We start from the raw sequence: 26,052 nt of genomic DNA, 5'->3' as shown, positions 1-26,052 counted from the left end.
ACAATGGCCGAGTAGCTCGCACAGTGCCATCCTTTGGAAAGGACTATGCATCTTTCCCAATATGCATCCCTCGCATACATGCTTGTGTGGGAGCTGCATTGGGGGCAACTCATGAACCATAGACTGACGCTATAGACGCATAAGAGAAGGGAAATTAAGGTGACCAAACCGAACATGCCATAGCTCAGTGTCACGCATAACCTATGATGTGGAAGCAACCATAACATCATCATGAGAATCACTACTCTTGTCATACATGTAAAGGCCATTGCTCAATGTACCAGAGAGCATAAGCGCATCAGAATCTATTCTATCATAAATGGAGCAGCAATGATCAAAGAACTAGATTTTGAGACTAGCTTTTTTTTTTTTTTCCGAGAAAAGATCCTTTCATTAGTTATGTAAAAAACGCCCGTAGGGCTACAAAAGAGATCTCTCCTGCTCCTAACAGAGAGAAGAGCAATGAATACATCATGGCAGCCCGGGAGACTCTCCCTAGGTGCTGCAAAATACAAGCATCAGTCTAAAGAACTGAGCGGCTAAATCATACAATAGGGGGGGGGAGAGCCAAACAGGTGGCCTGTAGTGCCAACGGGGGGATCTCGTGTGTAGGGTGTAGAACGGGCCGCAGCGCCAAGTGGTGTGAAAGGCCTGGCGCCATAAGATCGCCTCATCTGAGTCTCCCCGGATGCGGTCGTACTGTCCTCGCAGGGTGTGGATCAACTCCTGCCAAATCTCCCGAACAGTCTCTGCTGGTGGCTCTAATCTCCCCTCAAAGGCCGTAAAGCACCGGGCCCTCCAGGTGAACCAGATGGTGAGGCTGCTAAGGAGCTCCCATCGTAAATCCCTCTCCTGTGTCCAGCTGGCGGACGAGAAATCCGGTGCCGGAACCAGGCGAGGCTGGCCCCTAATAAATCTGATGGCCTGACTGCCCTGCTCCATCTCATAGCCCATAGCAGGCCCTGATGAAGTCGACCAAGCCGCGGCACCCCACGTAAACATACCCTCTGGAGAGAGGGGGGCCAGAATACGCAGCATCCGCAGCCAAATCTGCTGTGCCTGAGGGCAGTCCCAAAGGCAATGTCTCTGTGTCTCCATAGGGTGGCCGCATCGGACACAGGCCGCCGGAAGACCGCTGTAAACAAGCCAAGTGCCAACCGCTGAGCCCCTGTGGGCGACCAGCCACTGAAAAGCCGAGATCCTGCGGGCCTGTCGACTAGCCCAGAGCCGAGCCCAGAAATCCTCCAGGAACTCCTGTGATAGTCCCTGCAATCGCCAATGCCCCGCTGCCGCTGGAGAAACCGTCCTCCTCGCCGTCAAAATATGCCGTCCCAGCCGAACAGTATACTGGAAAAAGGTGATCTCTGTGGCCTCAAGGGATGCATAAGGATCATGCCACTCGTACTCCCCGGGGTCCCACTGTAGCCGGGCCAAGGGGCGCGCTGCATATGCCCATATGCGCCAATCCGGGAGCACGTCAGCAGGGTCGGGGTCAATATGCCACTTCCGAGAAGCGGCAGCCACTACCCGAATCCTCTGAAAAGTGCACTCTGCAACCAAAGGCGACTCCACCTCCACTCTCTGGAGTCTGCCCTCATCCTGTATCTCATAATAGAGGCATCTGCCATCCTCAGTGCTAGCTCTGACAGCAATCAGGATCTCCAACTGTGTAAAGGCTCCCATCCACCGTGGGGCCACTGGCTCGAGAGGTGTGAACCACTCCTCTGTAAGTGCCTCCTGAATATCATCCCTCATAATCAACCCCCCTCTGAAGTGACTCAGCCTCTCCACCTGGGTCTCCTCTGGTAGACTGCAGAAAGCCTGCCAGTCTCCAAAACTACGAGCTGGGCCTGCCGCTAAAGGTCCCCAGGCTAGACGAGGCCGAGAACCCAGCATATGACCCTGCTCTGTACGAACCGCTAGGCTCCAGATGAGCGGCTGCCTAGCCCGCTCCTCAACACAAGAAGGAGGCCGCTGAGAGAGCCCCGGTCTCAGCAGCTCCCAAGCTCTCAGGATACTCAAAGCAAATCTGTCCTCCCATCCTCTACTGAGGCCTGTCCTCCTCATCTCTATGAAGATCCAGCGAATCTCTGGTGCCCAAGTACCCCCTGCAGGAGGCGCCCGGGCCTGCAGTCGCTGCAAGAGGAGCTCTTTCCAAGGCTCAGCGCCTGGAAGCAGCCCCCGAACAATAAGCTTCCCCAATAAGGCTCTACTCTGATCGACTGGATCTATAATGCCCAAACCGCCCTGAGCCAGCGGAAGTGTAATAACTGCCCATGCAACCTTTGCCCGAGCTGGCTGACCGTCCCGCCCAGACCACAGAAAGTTCCTGATCAGCCTCTGTACCTGGCTGATGCAAGAGCTCGAGAAAATCCAGCAAGACGTAATGTACCACATAGTCGCTAACAGCACCTGATTTGCCACCACCACCCTCCCAGCCAAGGATAGTCTAGCTGTACTCCAATACAATAGCTTCTTCCGAATGCTCAGAAGAAGCGGGGCAATCTGCTGCTCAGGTGACAAATCAAGGCCAATCTGGCATCCCAAATACCGCACTGCTGTGCCTGGAGGAATCCATCTAAAACCGGGGTCCGGGCTCCATGCCGGAGTGGGAGCACTACTGATCCAAAAGGCCACTGTCTTGCGCCAATTGATCAATGCTCCCGAAGCTGCACTAAAAACCTGGAGCGACTGCTCTGCCCGAATAAGATTGGCCTCTTGGCCATGCAAAAATAAGCCCGTGTCGTCTGCAAACTCAGCATCAAGCAAATCCTCCCCCCGGACTGGGAGCTGAAGTCCTCTCAAACCAACCTCCTCTGCCGTCAAATACATACTCATAGCCTCCGCAAAGAAGAGAAAAAGGAAAGGGGCGAGAGGACACCCCTGACGGACTGATCTGGTCAGCTCAAAACTCGGCCCCCGACCTCCTGTTTGAGACTAGCTTTTGCAAGTACTGAGACAGAAATAAGATTCTTGTGAATTCCACGTACATACAAAGTGTTTGCAAGAGTAAACGTGTCCCCACTACATGACATCGACTCCACATTGCCAATGCCTTTAATGGTATATGATGCATTATTAGCACACATAACTATACCACCTGATGGTGCATCTTTCAAGGTAAGAAACAGCTTCTTACACGAAGTGATGTGCTTTGTAGCACCTGAATCAAATACCAAGTAGCCTCCAACAATGACAAACAAGAGACAGGCAAATCATTGCATGTGATTGTTAAGGCATAGCCATCATGTGCAAAATTTGCTTCCTCGACACTGTCACTTGAAGTGCAGCAAGACCTTGCTACTGCTTCTTTTTCTCACTCTCTTTATGCTTCTTGCATTCCTCAATTACATGACCAAGTTTCCGATTCGTCTCAGTCTTCTCCTCTTTAGATTTAGGAGGATCTGAATGGGCTTGTGCTTTGCCCTTAGGTTTAGTACTAGAACCAGCCCAAGATTTTCCTTTACCATGATAGGAGGTAGCAAAAGCCTAATCTGCAGCAATCATGCTGTTCCGGTTGGGACCGAGAGCTACCAAATCATCAAATGTGTACAAATCTGTATTTCTCTTCGTACATGCTTCAACATATATGCCCACATGGGATAGTTAGTCCCATCAAGCTTGTAGTTCGATGCCGAGTGCATTGACAGAGAGCACGAGGAATGCCGGATTTAACCCAGGGCTCGATTTAGCTCTATTTTGGAGAAGCTAAAAATTTGCAGAGGGGATTCGATGGCCTAAATGGGCTCTAATACCGGTGGTGCTTCGGCTTGGGAGACTCGGCAAAGGATGAGGAACATAGCTGTGCAAAAAAAATTGGTCTAGAAATTTGGCTCTGCAATGGTGGCGCCACCGGCGAAGGCGGCTCAGACAGCGGATGGGCGCTGCTCGGGCGGAGGAGGCGGAGTTGCCCAAATTTAAAAAAAATATTTGGGGCTTCACTAATTGGCACTTGGGTGAGTCGTCTACTGTAGGCGAAAGTGTGGAGCAGTGGGCAGAGGAGGTAGTGCTGGCAGTTCGTTGGGTGGCGGCTGCCCTAATTAGGACAAGCTCCTTGTTGCAGTTTAGGCTCCCTTAGTGGGGGCCTAGGAATGCTCTTGAGCCCTTTTGGAGGGGCTTCCCAAGCAAAACGTAGATCTACAAACAAAATGAGCTCCTCGACTGTTGTGCTGTTTTGCCCACGAGTTGCTGAAGAGTGCTCTGTACCCTTATAGTTGTAGCCTCAGCTTAACAGGCTCTGATAACCAATGTTGGCTATGGTGGAGGAGCTCTGCAGGAGAACACGTATAGACAAACACACACACACAGTCGAGCTCTGATAAAAAACGTGAGAGAGAGACAGTCGTGCTGGAAATGTACTTGATAATAAAAAAATGAAAGTACAAAGTACGTCAAGTACTCTAAGGCTCAAGGTCCAACACACAAGGGTGTGTTCCCACGGAGGAAAAACCTCTGTCCAGCCAGAGTAAAAAGTGCCCATGGGTAGAGGTGTTCACACCAGGACTTCCCGGAGCTAACATTGCCTTGACAAAGAGCGAACTCACAGCCCTCCAAAAGGAGCATACGAAGATAATTCACCAAGGTCTGGCATCCACCACGTGACATTCACATGCTCATTCCACACCATACTTGATTTTCATATTTTTTAATGATAGCTTTAGGGGTGCTATAAGCATGCTCCATTTTACATGTTGTATTCATTCTGTACCACTTTGTTGTCACAGGCCATTCTAGCCATCCATAGACGTTAATAAAGCCCTCTTTCCGCAGCAGAAAAGTTCAGACAAACACTAGAAGACAGGTAGCAATGATCATACAAAGGTTTCTGGATACACCACGGAGCGCTCATGCCCAAGAAACTCTAACTGCAGAGACCGAGAAGCAAATAGGTCTTCTCTCATAAAGCCAATTGCCTTCTATCATGCCACCCCTTGTATCTAAATTTGTAAATTTATATTTGATTATTTTTAGTATCTGATACAAAGTAGTTAGCTAGTTGTTTTACCTTTCTTAACATTATTTCATGCCAATGTGCTTGATAGATACACCCATCATGTATAGCCTTCGTCTAATAGACCGCTGCGGACTTCTGTAAGTTGTTAATACAGTAATCTATCCTCATCTCTTGCTCTGCCTTCTCCTCCTCATCCCCTCTCCCCCTCCCCCCTCTCCTCGTGTGCACATTCCCTCACTGTGCATGTGTGCACTGTGTGCGCACATGAGCAGGTCTTTGTACGTGAATTCCTATACACATTCAAATATCCAAGAAGTATACGAGTTTTTAATTTAAAAAATCAGCCGTCCAATCAAATCAAACAGCTTACTAGATAAAGGAAACTGTAAAATAGGAAAGTGCCACGACCTTTAACCTTTTCTTAGAGCAAGCTAGCTTAGTAGGAAACAATACATTATGTGAGCTTACTTGCTTATTTTGACGCTCATTTTCTTCGCGCAGAGCAAACTCCTGCACCCATAAAGACAAGTCAAAAGGTAATGAGCCTTTGCATATGGTGGTTAATTCTTCAAGTGAAAGTCAGAGACTAAAATATGTGGGCTTTGAATCTTGATGTTGGAGCAAACTTTCTTGAAAGGTTACTAAATGTTTTGACCAAAATTCCGCATTAGCATAATCTGGAGCTGAGAGCTCCCCACTAATCTTGCAAGCAGCCTCCCTCCCTCTCGTCTATGCACCCTCTCCCCCATCCCCGCCATGGGCTATGCACACACCCTTCCCCTTCTCCATTTAAAACTCTACCCTCAGCTTCCACCTGTACTGGAACATCAATCCCCTACCCCCATTCCTCCTCCTGCTATTTGGGTTGTCCCTTCCATCCCCCTGCTTTTTGGGTTGTCTCTGCCCGTACCAACGTTCTCGCGCGATCCCCCCTCCTGTTTTTTTCCCTCATCTATGTATTTCTGGCCCTTTCCTCTTTTTTGTCTCTTTTGTCTGGCTCTGCTACCCCTTCCCCCATCCCCTGAGCTACGCTCTGGTGTCAGCGCTTGTTCTTGATTCAGCAGTTGCGAGTGAACCTGGTTTCCCTGTTTCAGAGGACTCCATGGCAGCCACTCGACCTTCCCTGACTCAGGCCGCCCTCTACCGTCCTTTCTCGGAAGCACACTTCAAGATCCTATCTACTTGAGACCACCACCTTTATCTCCAATTTTGCTAGCAAAGAGACAGATACCAAACCTCCTGCAACACACTGGTTGACAAGAAAGGACACCGCCTACACGATTGAGTTTGACACAGCCACCCTAGCAAAAGGAGTCCTGGAGTTCAGCCGCATCGTGGTTTGCAACCCATGGGTGTACTTTGCTCGATGCTGACATGGCTTCATGGCAGACTCCAACCTGGTGGTGGCCACTGTCATTGGCTTTTTGAGTCTAGTTGCCAGGCCTCCCCTAGGGGTATCATGGGCTCCTTGTGGTTGGGCTCCCTTTAGGACTAGTACTTGAGACCCCTCGGACAATGGCAGCAACCGTGGCCTGAGCCGCATGTCTCCATTCCTACAAGTATTCATTCCTTCACCAAAAAAATGTCCCTCAGTATCGTTCCATCTCTTGCTTGAATGGATCACACTTATTGCAGAGGATCGAGTTTGCAGACCTTCTCAAACAGTATTTTATCTGCTGCATTCAAATATGTCACCTTCCGCAATCTTGCCCCTAGCACCAATCTGACGGCAAGCAGTGCCAACAAAACCCCACTCAAACAACGATCATGGAGGCCTACTGGTTGCCACATCCCAAAACGTGAGCACCCGACTGGGAAAAAGCAAGTCTTTAACATTGCATAGTATACATGAAAGATAAAATGTAAAATCAAATAGAAATGTGAAGAGGAGATTAGTAGAGGACAAAGACTCCGTCCAGACCGTCACAAATTGATGGATGTAGAAATCGCTAGCTTTAGTACTCTTTTAATGCCATTGCTATCACTTAGCTGCCATCGCGCTATTTTTTTAGTTCAGAGACATACCAATGTTTGCAATTTGCTGGCCGAAACAATACAAGCACAGAGTGTCCGCATTTCTAAGGCCTAGACACAGCAACAATTTTGTGCTCATTGCCAACGCCACAGCAACCATAAGGTTCATTGTTGGTACCAAAGAAACCCAGCAGGGTGGAGTGCTGCACCACGACAAATGATCCTTGCGCGAAGGGAGCCTTTAGTGCTACCAGCCCGACCAGCTACTCCTCCATCACGGCCATGGTAGCCATGGAGTTTCAAAACGGGGAGTTTCAAAACGGGTTTCAGAGGTTTTGGGAGGTTTCGGTCCATGCATGAAACGCCATCTGAGAGGTTTCGTAAAAAACTCAAAGATAAACATATATCTCTATACATAGACTCTAAATATATATATATACCTAGATGAATCGAGGAACATGCCCAAATTCACCTTATAAGAAAGTGCAAGTTATAAACTCATGGTAGTCATCTAAATATTGATGCACATCACACAAGACGTCAAATTAACACATCAGATGAGTTGTAGATGAGCTGTATTATCTGCAAGAGAAGTCATGACCATCTTCAAGCTTGAACTGAATAAGTCACAGTTACACATCAGTTGTAACACAAGTCATTCTCTATAAGAAATCATGACATCAACATTCAAACACATCTTCATAAGACAAAAACACATGTTCATGAATCATGATTCATAGATGAAAAACAGGAGAATAGTCACACACATGCACCAAGATCTTTCATGCAAGAAACGTGTTTCTTGGCAACTATGATCACGGCACAAGCTCCGATGCCCGCCTAACAAAACCCCTTACCCGAGAGGTATGTATAGACCGCCACAGTTGCCATACCACCTCTAGTATTAATACCTCAACCCATTCCTGCAAGAACCACACCAATACTCAATGACTTTGCCAACAAATGCAAAGAATCTGGAACAGGAGAGCTATGAGTCTTCTGAGAACCAACCACCATACGAACACCATGATCCTTATGGGTATCCAGTGGTAGCTCCGAGGTAGGCTCCCAGCACAAATCAGCAAGCTCACGCCATGAGCAACGGCCACAGCGTCACCACGGCAAAGGGTGGTGCATAGCAAAAGCAAGGCGGTGGCTACTAGCGGCCAGTGGCGGGCTTCGACACAAAACACCAATGGCAGGTCAATGGTGGCGTCTCAGGGCAAGCCAACAGTGGAAGCGGGACACAGCTTGTATCAACACCGGCGATGTAGCCAAAGGGCAGAGGCAGCGCAAATCACAGCTAGCGAGCGGCACTAAGGAGCTACAAGCGGCGGTGGCCATTGTGCAAAAGGAAGCCTGCACAAAAGGCAGTGAAAGAAAAGAAAATGAAGGAGGAAGGAAGAAGAGAAAGTGGGGAGAAGGGAAGAGGAGAAGAAAGAGAAGAGAATGAGAGAGAAAGAAACAAAGATATATTAAGCGTATGCTAAAGACCCAATGGGCCTATGAGACCAAAGTGATACAATAATGTCCATGGCATATCTCATCATGGAACGGAAAATAAAACAAAAACAAAACATAGCTATCTCACTTGGGGTGATACAAAAATGTCCACGGAATCTCATTATGGAGCACCAGGAACATGGAACATGGGAGGAGCATCAGCCCCCAACAGATGGTATACCACTCTCCAAAATATCAAGCATGGGGCTAATAAGTATGGCTGAGAGGTGTCCCTCAGCTACGTCACGTGGAAAGGTAGCTCGAGATGGTGGTGGAGCATGTCCTAGATCTGGAGCTAATGAGGGGATCCTGGCCGACGTTCGGGGGCCGGGGACGTGGGGTACGCTAGAATGCAGAGACCCAGTCCAAGGTAACTCCTCTCAGCCGAGGTGGGTCCAGAGTAGCCCGAGGTGGATCCACAAGATCCACTGTATGGGTGTCCTCTGCCTCCTAGGTCTAGAAGAATTTGGTGATGGTTGGCTAGCAAGGGAGGCATTGCGGTGGCTGGGGCCGAAGCTCTCTCAAGAAAGTGTCCCTATATCCCCAGAGCTCAAGCACGAAGAGGCCTCATAGTATACTGGGCAGCGTCGTACGTAATGCTCCTCTGTCTCAACCTCTGTGTGGCATAATTCGCAAATCCTCTCCTCTCTGGGTCTCCGTATGAGCTCCCCAGCTCTAAAGACGTGCTCAGCTCTTTGTCTCCACTCTAAGAGGGTGTCATGTGCACAGTGTGTATCTACCGTGTGCTACACGCATGCAAGACTAGTTTCGAGGCTTGGGGAAGCTTGGAACTAGGCAGGCTGATTGACGAGCTGAGTTAGGGAAATACTAACGGGCGGGCACCCAAGTATGGACGGGCGGGCGCCCAAGTGTGGACGCCCGATGACCGGCCAAGAGCCTATAAAAGGGTGGCCAAGGTTAGTTATTGGGATATAGAGAGTCTCGCGAGTTTGTGAGAGCTCTATGGTCTTGGAGCCTGGATCTAGTGCAGACGTGCACCTGCTTTACGCAGCCGAGGCCGGCAGCAATCTCGAGGCCCGCGAGGGCAGCTTCGTGGCGGTATGGGACTTCGCGAGGAGGAGATTGGTCGGTACGTCAACCTAGTTAGCTCAGCTCGTGGCTCGGTGGGGACAGCCAAGACTGTGGGCTTGCCCACGGCTGTCATGGTTGGGAGGTGAGTCAGGCCTGCACCCCCTTGCTTGTTTGTTTGTTCGTTTGTTTGCAGGTTTCGAGTCTCGAACCAAGATCGACCACGAGGAGATTCGTGGGGATTTGACAGTGGTATCAAAGCATACCTCGTGAACGAGCAAGTCGGTAGGTAGAGAAGATGAGGTCGAAGAAAGTTGTGTGTTAAAAAGCTTGCTGTTTTTCTGTACATACTGTTGTTTTCAGATTCAGTATGTGTTTTTTCTTCATCAAAGAGACCCATGTTGATGGAAGGTGGTAGTCTAAGTAGGGTCTTTTGCTTGGCAAAGAAGAGGCATGACTCGTTTGTGCAGTCATACGCATGAGCAAGTTGGGTGAGAAGCAGAAATCAAAAAAAAGCACGTTGCTTTTTGTTGAACGATTGAGAGAGAGCGCATGCGTTTGTGAGAAGGTGGCATGCTGGTAGGTTTGCACGCTGGCAGGTGTTGGAGTCGGACTTCCGGCAACTATAGTTGGGCAGGCGCCTAAGGCTTGTATGGCCAGGCGGCCAGGCCTGCGTAGCCAGGCAGCCAGGCCTACGCGGCCTAGCGCAAGTGTCTCGGCCAGGCCAGGCCGGCGCCCATGCCACGTTTACACAGGCTGGCGCAAATGCAACCTTCCGTGAAGGCACCGGCAACAATCGATGATGGCAGCGCAGGTGGACGTCAGCAACTGGTGATGGCAGCTCCAACCGGCGGCTAATCCAAGAGGAGAAAAAAAAAGCAAGGAAAGCACGTTTTTTTAAGGCTTTCGTTTTTTTTTTAAGTTTAAATTTTTTTTTAAAAAAGTTTTAAAAGACCCCTCCTCCATGGTTTCAAAGTGTTTTTTTTTTTAAAGACTATAGAATATATATATCCATATATATATATATTAATATATATATCCATATATATAAATATATATATCTATTTATTTATTCAAGAAAAAAAAACACAAAAGCAAAAGAAAAAGCTAAGCCTAGCTTTTGGAGATTTTTAGCTTTTGGGGCTATCTTTATAAACCCCTTAAGTGGGCTTCTTGCCACACATCTCTCAAGTTCCAAGCTCTCAAGTTCACTCGCACTCTTGTTGTGCAAAGATCGAATTTTCTCTCCACGTTCCCTGTTCACGATGTCGACCCAAGAATCGGAGTTGGAGCCCCTTGTGGAACGCGAAGGCTTGCCGGCTACGGAATGTACCGATGCCGATCTTTTTGACGATTTTGTGTCAAAATCACACTTCCAAGAGTTCAAAGTAGCTCTCGAAGCTTCTTCGTCGAAACGTCAGGCACAAATCGCAGCTCAAGATGCAAGCTTTGCAGAACTCCATTGCTCTATTGACCACTACCCTCTCTACTTTCTCGGGTATGGATACCTTGGCCTCTGCTTTAGGCCCCAACATTACTCCGGAACCGTTCGGGGGCGAGCAAAAGCAACGCACCAAGGAGATCGTGGACACTTGGCCACATAAGTGGCAAGTTCACTTTCAGTTTCATCCATATGATGATGGAAAGAAGATCCAGTTAGCAGCAGGTTTCCTGTCCGGTAAAGCTTTGCTTTGGTGGAAGGAACTCAACCCTAAGCCAACGACTTGGGCACAATTCGAAGACGTCTTCAAGAAAGAATTCCTCAAGAAAGAGGATGATTATGATGTTGTTGCCCGGTTTTCAGCTTTGACCATGACCTCACAGCACCTCACTTATGAGGTCTACCTCCAAAAGTTTCGTAACTTGCAGATGAAAGCTACAAAGATGGATCCCACTACTCTTTTGGGGTTTCTCGTAGCTGGTTTACCAGACTCGTACCGATTACAGGTTAAAAATAACAAACGTAAAACTTTGGACAAGGCCATTCATTCAGCTCGTATCTATGATGATACGATGGTCTCTTCCAAGTCGAAACCCGTTACCGAGCAGGGGAACAAGCATAAAAGAAAGTTTTCCACACCTATGGCTAACACGACAGAAGGAAAGTCACCTTCGAAGAGTTCGAGTTCAACACCAGCGAAGAAGAAACGACTCCTTAGGGCTTTAAAGCTCAAGAAGGAAGGACGTTGTTTTATCTGCGAAGAAAAAGGACACATGCGTAACGAGTGCCCAAAGCAAAAGGGTACCAAGACAAACGCAGGACCCAAGCCAAAGGCAGCTAACCAGTTGTCTTTGACAGATACGTCAATAACTGTACTTTCTCGCCCTAGTACTTGTTCTGATTGTCTGTTCAATTCTAAAGTATTTGGCTTGCATGATCTTCTGCGAGTTTATGGAGAAGTGAATGGCCATAAAATTCACATTCTTTTAGACCCTGGCAGTTCACACAACTTTGTTAACTACAAACTTGTGCAGAAATTGAGTCTTGATACGACACTCAGCGACCATACCTATGAGGTACGCCTACCTGCGGGAAGGCAAGTTTGGGATCGCAAGGTGGAGATGCTTCCAATCCAGATTCAGGACTACAAAGATACTCTGGAATACTATGTAATGCATCTGGAAAATGTAGACTTGTTATTAGGGATTGAGTGGTTTAAGACTCTTGAAGTCCAGATAGATTGGTCTAGTCATATTTTTTCTTTTCAGCATAGGGACACCAAGTATAGTATTTTAGGTGATTGTATTCATCCCTCTCAAAGACCTCTTGTAAATACAATTGATTTTGGAAATATAATGGATTCTTCTTTGTATACCGCTTTCCATTGTGTATTGATTCCACTTTCTTCTTTTCTCATCCCTTCCATGGATGTGAATGAATTAAGTGTGTTTGAAAGCAAAGAATTACAAAAGATACTTGATTCGTTTCAAGATGTATTTCCTAAGGAACCACCATCGGGTTTACCACCCGAACGGGTAGTAGATCATCGTATTGACTTGATCCCTGGTGCTCATCCTGTCAGTATTCCACCTTACAGGATGCGCCAAGCTGAGGAAGATGAGTTGGCTAAACAACTCGAAGATTATTTGAGGATGGGCCAGATCCGTCCAAGTAAATCACCTTGGGGTGCACCTGTGTTGCTTAGGAGAAAGAAGGATAACACCTGGAGAATGTGTATAGGTTACAAGAGATTGCACAAGTTGACAATTAAGAACCGTTATCCTCTCCCTAGATCAGATGACCTGATTGACCGATTAGCAGGAGCGAAATATTTCACGAAGATAGATTTACGTGTACTGGCCTACCACCAGATACGTATTCATGAAAGGCATGTCGAAAGAACCGCCTTTCGGACTAGGTATGGCCATTACGAGTTTCTCGTATTACCTTTTGGGTTAACCAATGCTCCAGCCACTTTCCAGCAAATGATGAACGATCTTTTTCGTGAACATTTGGAAAAATTTGTGGTGGTGTTCCTGGATGATATTTTGATTTATAGTCGTACTCTTGAGGATCATGTCAGACACCTCACGATTGTCTTATCTATTTTAAGACAGAATCGACTATATGCTAAGTTAAGTAAATGTGAGTTCTTTATGATCGACATCATTTACTTGGGACACAACATCACTAGAGATGGATTGAGCATTGACTACGACCGAGTTCAGAAGGTTTTGGACTGGCCTATACCACAAACAGTGAAACAACTTCGTTCTTTTCTCGGTTTTGTTGTTTTTCTTCGGAAATCTGTACGCGAGTACTCTCAGCTCACACTACCGATGACCGATTATTGAAAGATCGTGGATGTAAGTCAAATCAACCTATCACTTGGAATAACGATTTGGACATGGCCTTCAGATTTTTGAAAGATAAAGTCAAGGAAGCACCTATCTTAGCATTACCTGATCCTAGTCGGTCTTATCTGATGCCAGTGACTATGCTATCGGGGCTTCTTTATTTCAAGATGGTAGACCGGCTGCTTTTGAAAGTAAAAAGCTAGACGACACTCAATCTCATTGGCCAACCCTTGAGAAGGAGCTTTATGCTGTGATTCATGCTCTCAAGGTTTGGAGACATTATTTATATGGCTCCAAGTTTGTGGTATTGACTAATCATCAGTCAATCAAGTATGTGTGTGATGTGGATGATTTGAGAGGCATGAAAGTCGTTGGGCGGAGTTAATGCAAGATTTTGATTTTGAGATCCGTTATCGGAAAGGGTCCATGAACAGTATTGCAGATGCGCTTAGTCAGATTAGAGGTGAATACTTTGTCGTTCACCGAGATTTCTACTGACTTATTTCAGTCACTGAGAGGGCTTTGCAGGACTGATAGTTATTTTGGTCCATTTTGGCAGAAGATCCAGGACGGAAGCTCATTGATTGACCAAGACTCAATGACTGAGCAATCTACTATTCAGGCTGCAGGAGGCCAGTGGATGATTCGGAATGGTTTACTATTCCGTAATGACAAAATTTGTGTACCACAGATCCCGGACATTAGGTCCACGATTCTTAAGGAGTGTCACGATGCCCCTTCTGCTGGACACCCTGGGGTACACAGGACGCTATCGTTAGTGAAACACACTTTTTATTGGCCAAAGATGAAAGGGTATGTAGAAGATTATGTTCTCAAGTGTCAAATTTGTCAGGCAAATAAAGCTGAACGCTTTAGACAGGCTGGGTTGTTGCATCCTTTGCAGATCCCAGGTGATAAATGGGAAAGTATTTCCATGGATTTTATTACCGGATTGCCAAGAACACATCAAGGCCACGATTCTATTTGGGTTGTGGTAGATCGCTTGAAAAAAATGGCTATATTTTTACCGACCCGGAAGACTATTACAACTACGCAATTAGCACGACAGATTATCGAGCAATTGTTTAGACTGTACGGGTTACCACAGGACATAGTCAGTGATAGGGACTCTTAAGTTTACGAGTGATTTTTGGAAACTTGTTTTTGAGAAGTTGGAAACAACTTTGAATTTGAGTTCCTCTCATCATCCTCAATCTGATGGCCAGACTCATTCTCAGGACTTCAGCATGATGCAGCACGTAATTTTTTGCAAGATATGCAGGAAATGTTACAAGTTGCGAAGGAATCTAGTGCTCAAGACCGAGACAGGTTTTATTCTAATAGACATCGTTCACCCAGAGAGTTCTCTGAAGGAACGATGGTGTATTTGCGAGTTCCGAAAGATTCCGAGACTTTACGGACAAGTAGATCTCCGAAATTATCCCCTAGATACTGTGGACTATTTCGTGTTACACGACGGATTGGTTCACTTGCATATGAATTGGATTTGCCTTCTCATGTGAAAGTTCATCCAGTATTTCATGTCGGTAGACTTGAGGAAGTACTGGGTGGAGCAGATCAGTTAGTTACTCCTCAAGAAATCATAGATGTCGAGGACATGACATTTGTTCCGCACGAACCTAAAAAGATTCTTGGATTTCGTGAACGAAGATTGCGTAATACGCTTATCACGGAATACAAGATCAAGTGAAAGGATCGTGTTGAGGAGGACGCTACATGGGAGACATTGACTACTCTTAGAGAGATTACCCTGGCTTTTATTAGTGAGCTCAAGCGTGAGCTCTTAGAGGAAAGGGAGTATGTCATGTGCACAGTGTGTATCTACCGTGTGCTACACGCACGCAAGACTAGTTTCGAGGGTTGGGAAAGCTTGGAACTAGGCAGGCTGATTGACGAGCTGAGTTAGGGAAATACTAACGGGCGAGCACCCAAGTATGGACGGACGGGCGCCCAAGTGTGGACGCCCGATGACCGGCCAAGAGCCTATAAAAGGGTGGCCAAGGTTAGTTATTGGGATATAGAGAGTCTCGCGAGTTTGTGAGAGCTCTATGGTCTTGGAGCCTGGATCTAGCGCAGACGTGCACCTGCTTTACGTAGCCGAGGCCGGCAGCAATCTCGAGGCCCGCGAGGGCAACTTCGTGGCGGTATGGGACGTCGCGAGGAGAAGATTGGTCGGTACGTCAACCTAGTTAGCTCAACTCATGGCTCGGCGGGGACAGCCAAGACTGTGGGCTTGCCCACAGCTGTCATGGTTGGGAGGTGAGTCAAGCCTGCACCCCCTTGCTTGTTCGTTTGTTCGTTTGTTTGAAGGTTTCGAGTCTCGAACCAAGATCGATCACGAGGAGATTCGTGGGGATTTGACAGAGGGGGAGAAAGAAAAGAGAAGGAGAATGAAAGAAAGTTATATTAAATGTCGGAGACAAAGAAGAGAAGAAGAAAGAAAGAAAGTTATATTAAACATCTCCTTAAGACCTTATGGGTCTATGAGACCAAAGTGATACAATGATATCCATGGTATGTTATATTAAATGTCCGCGACAGACAAGAGAAGAAGAAAGAAAGAAAGTAATATTAAACGTCTCCTTAAGACCTTATGGGTCTATAAGACCAAAGTGATACAATGTTATCCATGGTATGTCTCATCATGGAAAACAAATACAAATAACAAATCTCTATGAAAGTAGAGGCTGATACAGTGATCATCATGGGGAAGTACTCCCATCTTGGACTACATGAGAATTTAGAGAATGATTGGAGGTAACAAGTGGAAGCAGAGGAGAGACTTGAAGCGGCCAGCAATGATCTAACACTTGAGCAAAATGACGAATGAATTTTTATGGCAAAAAGCTTGTTCTTATATACATCATGAAGGGGCTGGTCGGCCATCATAGAAAACCCACGACTAAGGACAAAGCCCATGACTAGGGAAAATGCCTGATAAAAGATGGGAAAAATACCCAAAAATTTCAGATAATTATGCTGAATAAAAGGGGGCAGAAAAGTGATCAAACGGGACTAGAGATGATCATTCCAATGCCTCCTCTCAGCTCCAGATGGTGGTCCGGCTCCCATACGAGTAAGGAGCTGATCAAGAGTATCCCGAGGAAGAGGTTTGGTGAAGTGATTAGCTAGGTTGTCCTCAGAGGGACAATACTCCAGAGAAATGATGCCGTCAGCAACCAGCTCACGAAAAAAGTGAAAATGAACCTCAATGTGCTTGGTCCTGCCGTGAAAAGATGAAGTACATGCCAATGCCAAGGCACTTTGGCTATCTATAAGAATGCCGATGGGAGAGTCTGAAAGAACATCAAGATTACTAAGCATCTGCATCAACCATAATAGCTTGTAGCAAGTATCCGAATAAGCACGATACTCAGCCTCAATGGAAGAAAGAGATATTGTAGCCTCAATGGATCCGAAGGGACACTCCAGTCCGCTATCTTGGATGCCAAGTGGGCGTCGACATCTCTCAACAGAGCAGCAGCTCACCCCTCTTCTTCTAAGCATTCGGAAGGAGCTTTTGTACTGGAGTTCTGGAAGACTCTCCTTAGCTGGTCGAGTGGTGGTGGTCAACCAAGTCCTTCTTGCCACCATGTCATACATCACTTCTTGTTGGGCCTTCTCCCGAGCATGCATTGTATAACAGTTGATCCGGAACTTTTTGGGGTTTGGCAGAAGTGACGGGAGGCCTACCCGAGCCAAGGTGGCATGGAGATCGACCATTCAGCCACAACGCAAAGGGGGCTTTGGCATCATTGACCCCGCTATTCAAAGCCGCACCCTGCTAGGCAGGCTGATTGTTAGAGGACTCCTTCCCAGTGGTGAGCCTTGGAAGGACTTCCTCTTGGCCCGGATTTCAGCCCGTACCCCGAGCCTAGGGGGCCCTGGCCGGTGAGTACCAAATGGATCTTCACAAAGATGATGGCCCACGGATTTAGCCCAGCTTTGAGGAAAGATTTGCAACCAGCTTACTCCGAGCTTGGGATCACCTTAGGCTGGCCCTTAGGCAACTAGCTCCAGTAGCCTTAGAGGAGCGTATGTGGCAGCCACCACTGATTTCGAATCCCCTGATCCGTTTACCTAGTGGCCATATGTTGGGGGACCGACCTCATATATCATGGAGCGCATTGAGCATTGGACCTGCCAGGTCCCTTGGAGATTGGCTTGCTCACAGGCAGCTGTCCTCAAAGGTTCAGGAGAGGCCTGGCAAGGATCCAAGGTACCTACAAACAAGCTCAGCCTCGACATCGACTCTACTATTCCTCAGGAGTGGCTGACACCTATCCCAGACCTAACCCCCCACAATGGCTAGGCATGTTTACTAGGCATGATATTCTATTGGCAATCCATGGAGCGAATGAGGGTTGTGGTTTGCTCACTTTTTCTATCGGTCCCCATGGCATCCAAGTCCCCCTTGGAGGATTTCAGTGGCTGCACCTTACAAAGGGTGAGGGTGATTGGATTCTAGGTACATGAGTGGCACATAGACCCCCCACCGGCCAAGGTGGCCAAGGAGAGACTCTAGCGGCTATGGATTTGGGAGAGCCAACCTCTCACGCATCTCCAATGGGACCCAGGAGAGTGGACTTGGCATGATCCTGCTGATCGCGAGGAGACTCTAGATGCCCCCTTTTTTGCATACACAGCACAGCTAGGCCGCAAGATTCAAAAGCGAGAGAATAATGGCACTCCGGCAACAGCTCTACATTGGCAGTCAACAGGTCCTCTCCCAAGGCTCTCTCAGAGAATTTTGGAAGTGGCTCTAGGACAGTTTCCGGCGTTGAAAGATCACCCTCTTTCTTTGGCTAATGGCACACAGGAGCTTGGCAATAGGCACGTGGTTGGCCATTGGAGGTCAACCGGCAGCTTGCCTGAGGTGCGGGCACCCTCGGGAGTCTCAGCGACACTGTCTTTGGGATTGCCCGAAGGCTCACCAGGTTTGGTAGCAAATTCTCCGCATCTTCAGGATGGACAAGACCTCGACCCATATCATTACATGGGACACTATTGCTTGGGCCACAAAGACTGAGGTTGTCGGGTCTTTTGAGGAGGATGGTGGGAAGCTAGCCCTTCAAGTCTCTCACCTCCGCATCTTGGCAAGTACTAGTCACAGCCCCATCTACTCACCACTGGAGACTGGGCTCATGTCAGAGATATGAGATTTGCAGTAGCATTGCAGCCTGGCACATACGAAGAGCTAGATGCAACAAAGCCATCGAGGGTACCCTCACTCCGCTTGCGGAGTCCATCAGGAGCATTTGGCTCGACATCATACATACCCTCCGCGGTCAATGGGGGAAGTTGTAGGGAGGTTTTGACCGCATGCAAGAGCAGCGGGGAATCTTTCTTGAGGGTTTGGCAGCCTGACCCTTTTCTCACCGCCAGAGATGGTGATCCCATTTGGCATTACAGACCACCTGTGTGGTTATCCCCCCCTTATGAGATAGCCTTCTCCTCATAAAGCGGCCAACGGCGGGAGAAGTGCATCTTTCTCCACCTCTTGATTACTTGTTTTCCCGCCCCATACATGGAGGCGAGGTTGTATCTAGCCCTTTGTGGTTGTATCTAGGCTGTTTTTTTTTTTTAATTAACTAATAGAAGGATCTTTTTTCGGGAAAAAGAAAGGAGCTTCCCTCTTGCCACCCCTCCCTACCTTGTGGTGAAGGGATTTGCCCAGGTTCAGGGATACAACTTTTAGGAAGACATTTTCCCCCACAGCCGAACTGACCACAATACGCCCACTACTAGCTTTGGGTCCTTTTGAAAAAGTGGCAAGTGATGAAGTTCTTTGGTTCATCTTTGAAAGACATCATCACTCCAAACAAACATCTCAAGAAGGAGGTATGCATGGGACAGGAACTAGCTTTTGTGATGCCCACTTCACAAAGAGAAGTTAGAGTTCAAAAGACATTGTATGCACTAAAACACACCCCTTGAGTTTGGTATCAATGGAATAACACTTACTTTGTAATTATTGGTCTTTTGAAAAGCCGATCAAATGCAAATTATTATGTTTTTTTCTGAGGAGGGTACACATGATCATCGTCCTTTATGTGGACGACCTCATCTTGACGGAAAACCATGAAGAGAAGATCTCGCAGATGAAGGATTTGCTGAGTTCAAACCTTGGGCTTCTTGATTTCTGTTCAGGGATTGAGGTCGCACATGATTTCGATTGCTCTCTCTCTCAGAAGTGCGCTTGTGTGCCTACTGAGAAGTGCGCCTGCTGAGATGACCTGTGCGCTCACTGAGAAGTGCGCCTGGTGAGATGACCGGTGCGCCTCTGCTCTATGCGCACCCACCTGCACGCCTACGCCCGCCTCTGTGCGCACCTCTGTAGGCTGCCTCGCTGCCCTATGCGCAGGCCACCTCGCTGCTCTGCTCTGCCTGCCTCTCTGCTCCACCCACCTGCACGCCTCTGCCCGCCCCTCTGTAGGCTGCCTCACTGCCCTGTACACAGGTCACCTCACTGCTCTGCTCTGCCCGCCTCTCTGCTCAACCCACCTGCACGCCTCTGCCCACACCTCTGTAGGCTGCCTCGCTGCCCAGTGTGCAGGTCATGGTCGTCCACCCTTGCTCAGGCCCCCAAGGCAGCAACTAGTAGGGGAAAACATGTCGCAACCCCTGGAGGGGGAACAAGATGGTGAGACAACCTTTCACACCCCCACGAAGACTGAGGGAAGGAATCATGTCCCCTGGCTCACGAAGGATTCTGGCGAGATGAGGCCCTTTATGAGGAGATACACCTGCACATAAGGACAGAGATGAACACCATGCGACAGGAGCTTGAAAAGAAATGGACCGAGCAGATGCATGCCCAAAGGAAAGTGATATATGAAACGCTCAAGGAAGAGATATATGTCCAATTGAAGGGAGAAATGCAAGCCCAAGTACGGGTTGAGATGGAATTAGCTCAAGCCTTGATGCACACGGAAATGAAAAAAGAGATGCAGAAATGGAAGGATGACATGCTCCGAGAGATTGGCACAACAGTTGCATCGTACGAAGGCACTTTGAAGACATGTATGGCTGACCACGAAAAAGACATCACAGAAATGCAAAACACTTTGGAATCATGTAAGGCAAAATTGGCTACAGGTGAGAAGGAAATGCATTCATGGGCTGAAATTGCCAGTGCCACAAAGAAACAAATTTAGGAAGTCAACCCATGGATTGAAGTAGTAAAAAAAAAGAAGGATACACCAGTCAATAAAGTAGAAGTGATGAATGCTACATTGGAAGAGGAAACCAAGAGACGGGCACGTGCCTTACATGTACGTGTAGTTGGGTGGGAAGATAAGGGAAATCCCCAAGAGGATGCAAAAGCTCTTGCAACAAAAATTGCAGCCACTGATGTACCCATTACCGGAGCATGGCGAGTAGGCAGAGATGAAACCAGGGCGAAGATATTGATCATCACGTTTGGTGACTTGGAGAAGAAGATCTCCAAAAGGATGGCCCTTAAGGGGGAAAAGATTTATTTGATGAGGACCTTACACCGGCACAGATAGCACACCGGAAGGAACACATGCCACGTGTGCTTGAGGCAAGGAAAGAGGGGAAATGGGCGGTATACAGAGATGGCGGAGTCATCATTACGGAGACGAGGCCCGCTTGACAGTGAGAGGCCTATGAGACCTTGCGATTCATGGTGTGGAATTGCAACGGAGCCCTTAGATCAGATGCAGGATATTTTCAGACACAGAGATATTGCTATGTATACGGAGACCCATCAATGCACAAACAAGAGGCTTCCTGACGTACGGGGTTATAGATGGGAATCAGTTTTCTGCCCTCAGCCACGCACAGTGGGAGGTACCAGAGGAGGATCTAGAGGAGTGGCAATACTTTACAAGGAGGAGCTTCCTGACAAAATACATGTGGTACATAGTGATGCAGATGCGAGGTACATGTGGGTCCGAATATGCAGAGAGGGGCTCCACCAGCTATATGTGGCGGTATGCTACTTTCCCCCAGCCCACTCCAGGTTTGCACCATCAGGAGAGACGCCCTATATACCACTATATGATGATATCATGAGGTTTGCCAGCATGGGAGACATATTACTATTGGGAGACTTTAATGCACGTACAGACACACAGCAGACAGAGCTGTATGATACTCAAGAGGCTATGTCCCATGAGATCACGGCAGAGGATGTAGGGTTGCAGAGATCAGCACAGGATGAGGGGGAGATTACAGATTATGGCAGGCATAATTCTCACACTCGGGAGTGCACATGGGTTGGTCATATACAATGGCTTATCAAGATGGCAAGGATCAGATGCTCTCACACACTGGAACTCTAAAGGGGGAGTGAGCACAGTGGACTACTTGATGGGATCTCCTTCATTGATACCTGATGTGCAGGGTTTCACGATTTCCAGTCGGCCCATTGGCATAGCAGCCGATCATGCATACCTGAGTTTCACAGTAGAGCAGGTAGATCCCTGAGAGATGGGCCAGCCACTCATCTACCTAAATACCCGAGATATCAGTTTACACATGAGAGAGTTGGGGTTTACCGAGATGCAGTATCTGATGGCTTGTTCGCTTTAGACCCGCATCGCCCTCTGGACGAGATCACGAGAGGATTGGCAGGTGTACTACATGCATCCGCCTCATGTGTGTTTCCCTACACTATGATCCCTTCCACCCACCCCCGCAGCATTGCCCCACAGAACAGTTGGTATGATGATGAGTGTCGTGAGACACGAGCAGAGCTACAGTGTGAGATTGCCATTGGGTCTCACACGCATAGACAGGCCAGGATGACCTTTCGGCGTCTTGTGTGGAGGAAGAAACGAGCCTATCTGGCTAAGATAGAGGAGGAGATCTACCAACTCTTCCTGGGGGAGGACAGCAAGAGGACATGGAAGATGTTTCAGGAGAGACAGCCTGGTACTCCGATTACTGCACCTGAGGCATGGCATACTTATGCTAGAGAGCTATATGATGCACCAGGACAGCCCCCCACCCCCCCTCCACTGGGAGCTAGACCGGCTAGCAGCACCTTTTTTACTATGCGGATGGTGCTAGATGCGATAGACAGGTTACAGAATGGAAAGGCACAGGATCATGATGGGCTAGTTGGAGAGCACTTCTCATATGCACGAGACACTTTGGCTCCGCTATTCGTACATGTGTTTAATCGTTCCATTTGTGAGGGTTGCCTGACAAGCTGGACAGAGCATATCATTGTACCACTCTTTAAGAGTGGGGACCCCATGGTACCAGGCAACTACAGGACGATCATGATTGGTCATTACTTGGCCAAACTATATGGCTCTATATTGGAGTTGGAGCTGAGCCGATGGGCAAAGAGGCATGATCATCGAGCAACACACAGGCCAGAGTAACACCACACAGGCATGGGTGACGAGATCAGAGCCTCCACTGGGAGCTAGACCGGCTAGCAGCACCTTTTTTACTATGCGGATGGTGCTAGATGCGATAGACAGGTTACAGAATGGAAAGGCACAGGATCATGATGGGCTAGTTGGAGAGCACTTCTCATATGCACGAGACACTTTGGCTTCGCTATTTGTACATGTGTTTAATCGTGCCATTTGTGAGGGTTGCCCGACAAGCTGGACAGAGCATATCATTGTACCACTCTTTAAGAGTGGGGACCCCATGGTACCAGGCAACTACAAGACGATCATGATTGGTCATTACTTGGCCAAACTATATGGCTCTATATTGGAGTTGGAGCTGAGCCGATGGGCACAGAGGCATGGTCATCGAGCTCCACACAGGCCGGAGTAACACCACACAGGCATGGGTGACGAGATCACAACCTCAGTTCACTTTCTGAGGGGAACTGGTAGAGCACGTCAGGTCATATGTCTACTTGGGAATTACTTTCACAAGACCGCGTTTCTCCCTGAAGGAGGCAGCAGCAGCTAGATTAGCTCGAGGGCATGCAACCTTGGGGGCACTTGAGAGGCAGTGTGCACACATACAGTTTCAGGAGCCACACACCAAATTGTGGCTATTTGATACGCTTGTCACACGGACCCTCCTGTACGGAGCTCCAATTTGGGGGGCCCAATATACATCACAGATCTTAGAGAGGGACAAATGAGGGATGGAGGCAAATGCAGAGACCACTAATTATGATGATTGCCCGCATGATTCAAAGCAAAACCTTTTTACAGCGGCTATGGGAGCTCCCTCCGCAGAGGTACTCCTGATTGGCATTGACCTCCCATACAGTTGGCAGAGGATGGAGATACTCACTGCTGCTGGTACACTCAAATAAGATCATGGTTTGACCTACATGGTCTGCGGATAGAGGCACTACCACCCTATTAGTACAGTCTGAATTGTCCATTTTTGGATCTCACCCGCGCAAAGCAAAACCGCGTGATCAAGATGGATATCATCAGAGTGGACACAAAGAGGACATGGACTAACCCCCTTGAGCTCTTAGGCATGAAAATGGCTCATTACAAGAGCCATTTTCTACACCTCTCACCAGATGATTTTATCACTCGCCCGGCGTACATGGATGTACACCTATCACATGGGATACATTGTGCCATTGGACAGATCCGGACCTCATCACACCAGCTGCGGATTGAGACAGGGCGATGTGTGCATCAGATCGTGGATGACCGCATTTGTCAGCTATGCTACTAGGAGGTAGAGACAGAGGAACACTACATTTGCCGATGTACAACTATTATGAGATCCGAGGGAGATATCACTGCCTCTTCCGAGAGGGTTTTGGGCCGTTACGTAGGGTCATGGAGTTTGAGGATCAGAGATGCCTGGGATTGTTTCTACTTGAGCTCACGAGACACAGAGAGACCCTCTTGGTAGACAGGAGGCCGAGCCATGATGTACCTAGACAGAGGACCCTATCAGATTTCTTCGGCACCAACACCAGCAACCCAGCCCACACACCTCCTAATACCTCCTCCATTGGGCCATCAAAACACCAACCACGCTCCCAGGGAGTCACCACAGATAGAGGAGTTATCTTATGTTGTGTTCGTCGGCCAAGCCCACCAGGATCCCGACCACGGCATCCTCACCATCGCCAGATCAGAGCCATTATTGCTCGGCATTGGAGGCGCCTACCTCGCTTCTACGACCTCTCCATTCTAGACAGCCCCATGGCGGAGATACTTGATCTAAGGAGAGGGCAACACTTCAACTGATCAACATACATGGATCTACCTAATATACATTTTTCAATATTTTCCAGTATTTTCTACTCAGAACCATCTCGAAGTCTTAGGGTTCTGTTCTTATAACTGTAGGACAATCAGTTTATAGTACTTTTTAGTCTCATTTAGTTGTTCTCTTTGATGAGACACCAACTTCAGATGTACTCTCAGTTTTGGTCTCATAGGCCATTATTATGGCCTCTTCGAGACATTAATATTTCATTTCAACAAAAGTATACTAAAGGTACTTTGTATGACTGAGTGCATATATGGTTGACCGCAGATTAGTCCTTACCCCTACGGAGATTGATGTAAAGCTGTCTACAAATGATGCTTCTCCACTGGTGGATGTGGAGGAGTATAGAAGGCTTGTGGAAAGTTTGACTTTCTTATGTAACACATGCCCAGACATCAACTATGCAGTTGGGGAATTACGCAAGTTCTTCAATCAACCTCCGGAAAACCATTGAAAGGCTGAAATGCAAATGTTATTGTACATCCGAGGTGCAATGGAGTACAGCATCACCTATACCTCGGGCATGACCTTAACTGGATATTTTAACTTACCTTGTGCAAGAGATTGTGATAACTAGAAGTCAGTTTCTAGCTATTGTTTCTCTCACGTCTGGAGTTATCTCCTGAAATGGCCTATGTTGGTCCTTTCTTCTACATAGGCTGTGTACAAGGCAGCATGCCTTGCTTCATGTAAAGCAATCTGATTGAGGAGAATTTTGGGGGACACAAGAGCTCCACATAGGAGAAACCAGCAAAATTATTGTGTGACCAGTAGAGTTACATGGCAATTGCAAAGAACCTGGTGTTCCATGCTCATATAAAGCACCTTGAGATTCAGTATCACTTTGTGTACGACCTTATCAAGGATAGAGAGGTTAAGTTTGGTCTACTACCCGACAATAGAGAATTATGTTGATATTGCCCTTGGGAGAGATCTCCTGGTGCAGCATCTTCATCGACTCAACATAGAGCCAAGAGGTAGTTCACTTGCTGGTGCACATTGAGGAGAGGCCAATATGCACTTGGCGGTGGAGAGACCAATGCGACCCAATCCCCACCCCCCTTTTTCAAAAAAAAAAAGAGAGAGAGAGAAACCCTGATTCTACATTGTACATTCTACCCCTTTCGAGGGATGTAACCCATTCATGGCTGGATGATTTTTAAAACTAATAGAAGGATTTTTCCTAGAGAGAAAAAACAACCTGCATGGGCATGTGTCAAAATCTGAAACCCTCCATATCCGCAATTTAAGATGTTGAATTCCAAGACAAAGTACTTAAAGTTCCTTGAAAAATTATTTCCATCTCCATACCTCTTCCTCATATGTCTCCACATTCGAGTACAAAGCTGCAATAAGGGCATCAAAATTCAAATCGTCTCTAAGGGAGCGTCTGCTTGCGCAGTGTGTGCGGCAAACAGGACATTCATTGTTCCTAGTAAGCATCACACAAAAATGAGACAAAGTTACATGAGGATTTTGGCTGAGAAAGGTATAAAACATCCTCACGCACTCTTTCTATCATGATATCGGCAAGTCATCATCTTAAGACTGAAAAGTTGGAACCTGCTGTGCACGTTAGT

The 26,052-nt window shown here is 47.6% G+C and overlaps 1 protein-coding gene across 3 annotated transcripts in view; it reads right to left on the bottom strand.

Moving 5' to 3' along the window:
- The window catches only part of LOC147605336 (putative E3 ubiquitin-protein ligase RING1b), a 127,921-nt gene that overhangs the window by 5,695 nt on the left and 96,174 nt on the right, over positions 1-26,052 (bottom strand). For all 3 annotated transcript variants that reach the window (XR_015265239.1, XR_015265238.1, XM_086794124.1), the window contains exons 5-6: positions 25,784-25,904; positions 5,423-5,464 (exon numbers count right to left, since the gene is read on the bottom strand). Coding sequence is in view for 1 of the 3 variants with exons in the window: in XM_086794124.1 (XP_086650250.1) it covers positions 5,423-5,464; positions 25,784-25,904 (163 nt within the window). In the remaining 2 variants the exon portion in view is untranslated. The remainder of the gene's footprint in view (positions 1-5,422; positions 5,465-25,783; positions 25,905-26,052) is intronic.

The sequence above is a fragment of the Cibotium barometz genome, chromosome 60 (assembly GCF_041138505.1).
Source record: "Cibotium barometz isolate CiBa-2024 chromosome 60, ASM4113850v1, whole genome shotgun sequence".
Lineage (NCBI taxonomy): Eukaryota > Viridiplantae > Streptophyta > Polypodiopsida > Cyatheales > Cibotiaceae > Cibotium > Cibotium barometz.
This window is presented reverse-complemented; position numbering and strand designations above follow the sequence as displayed.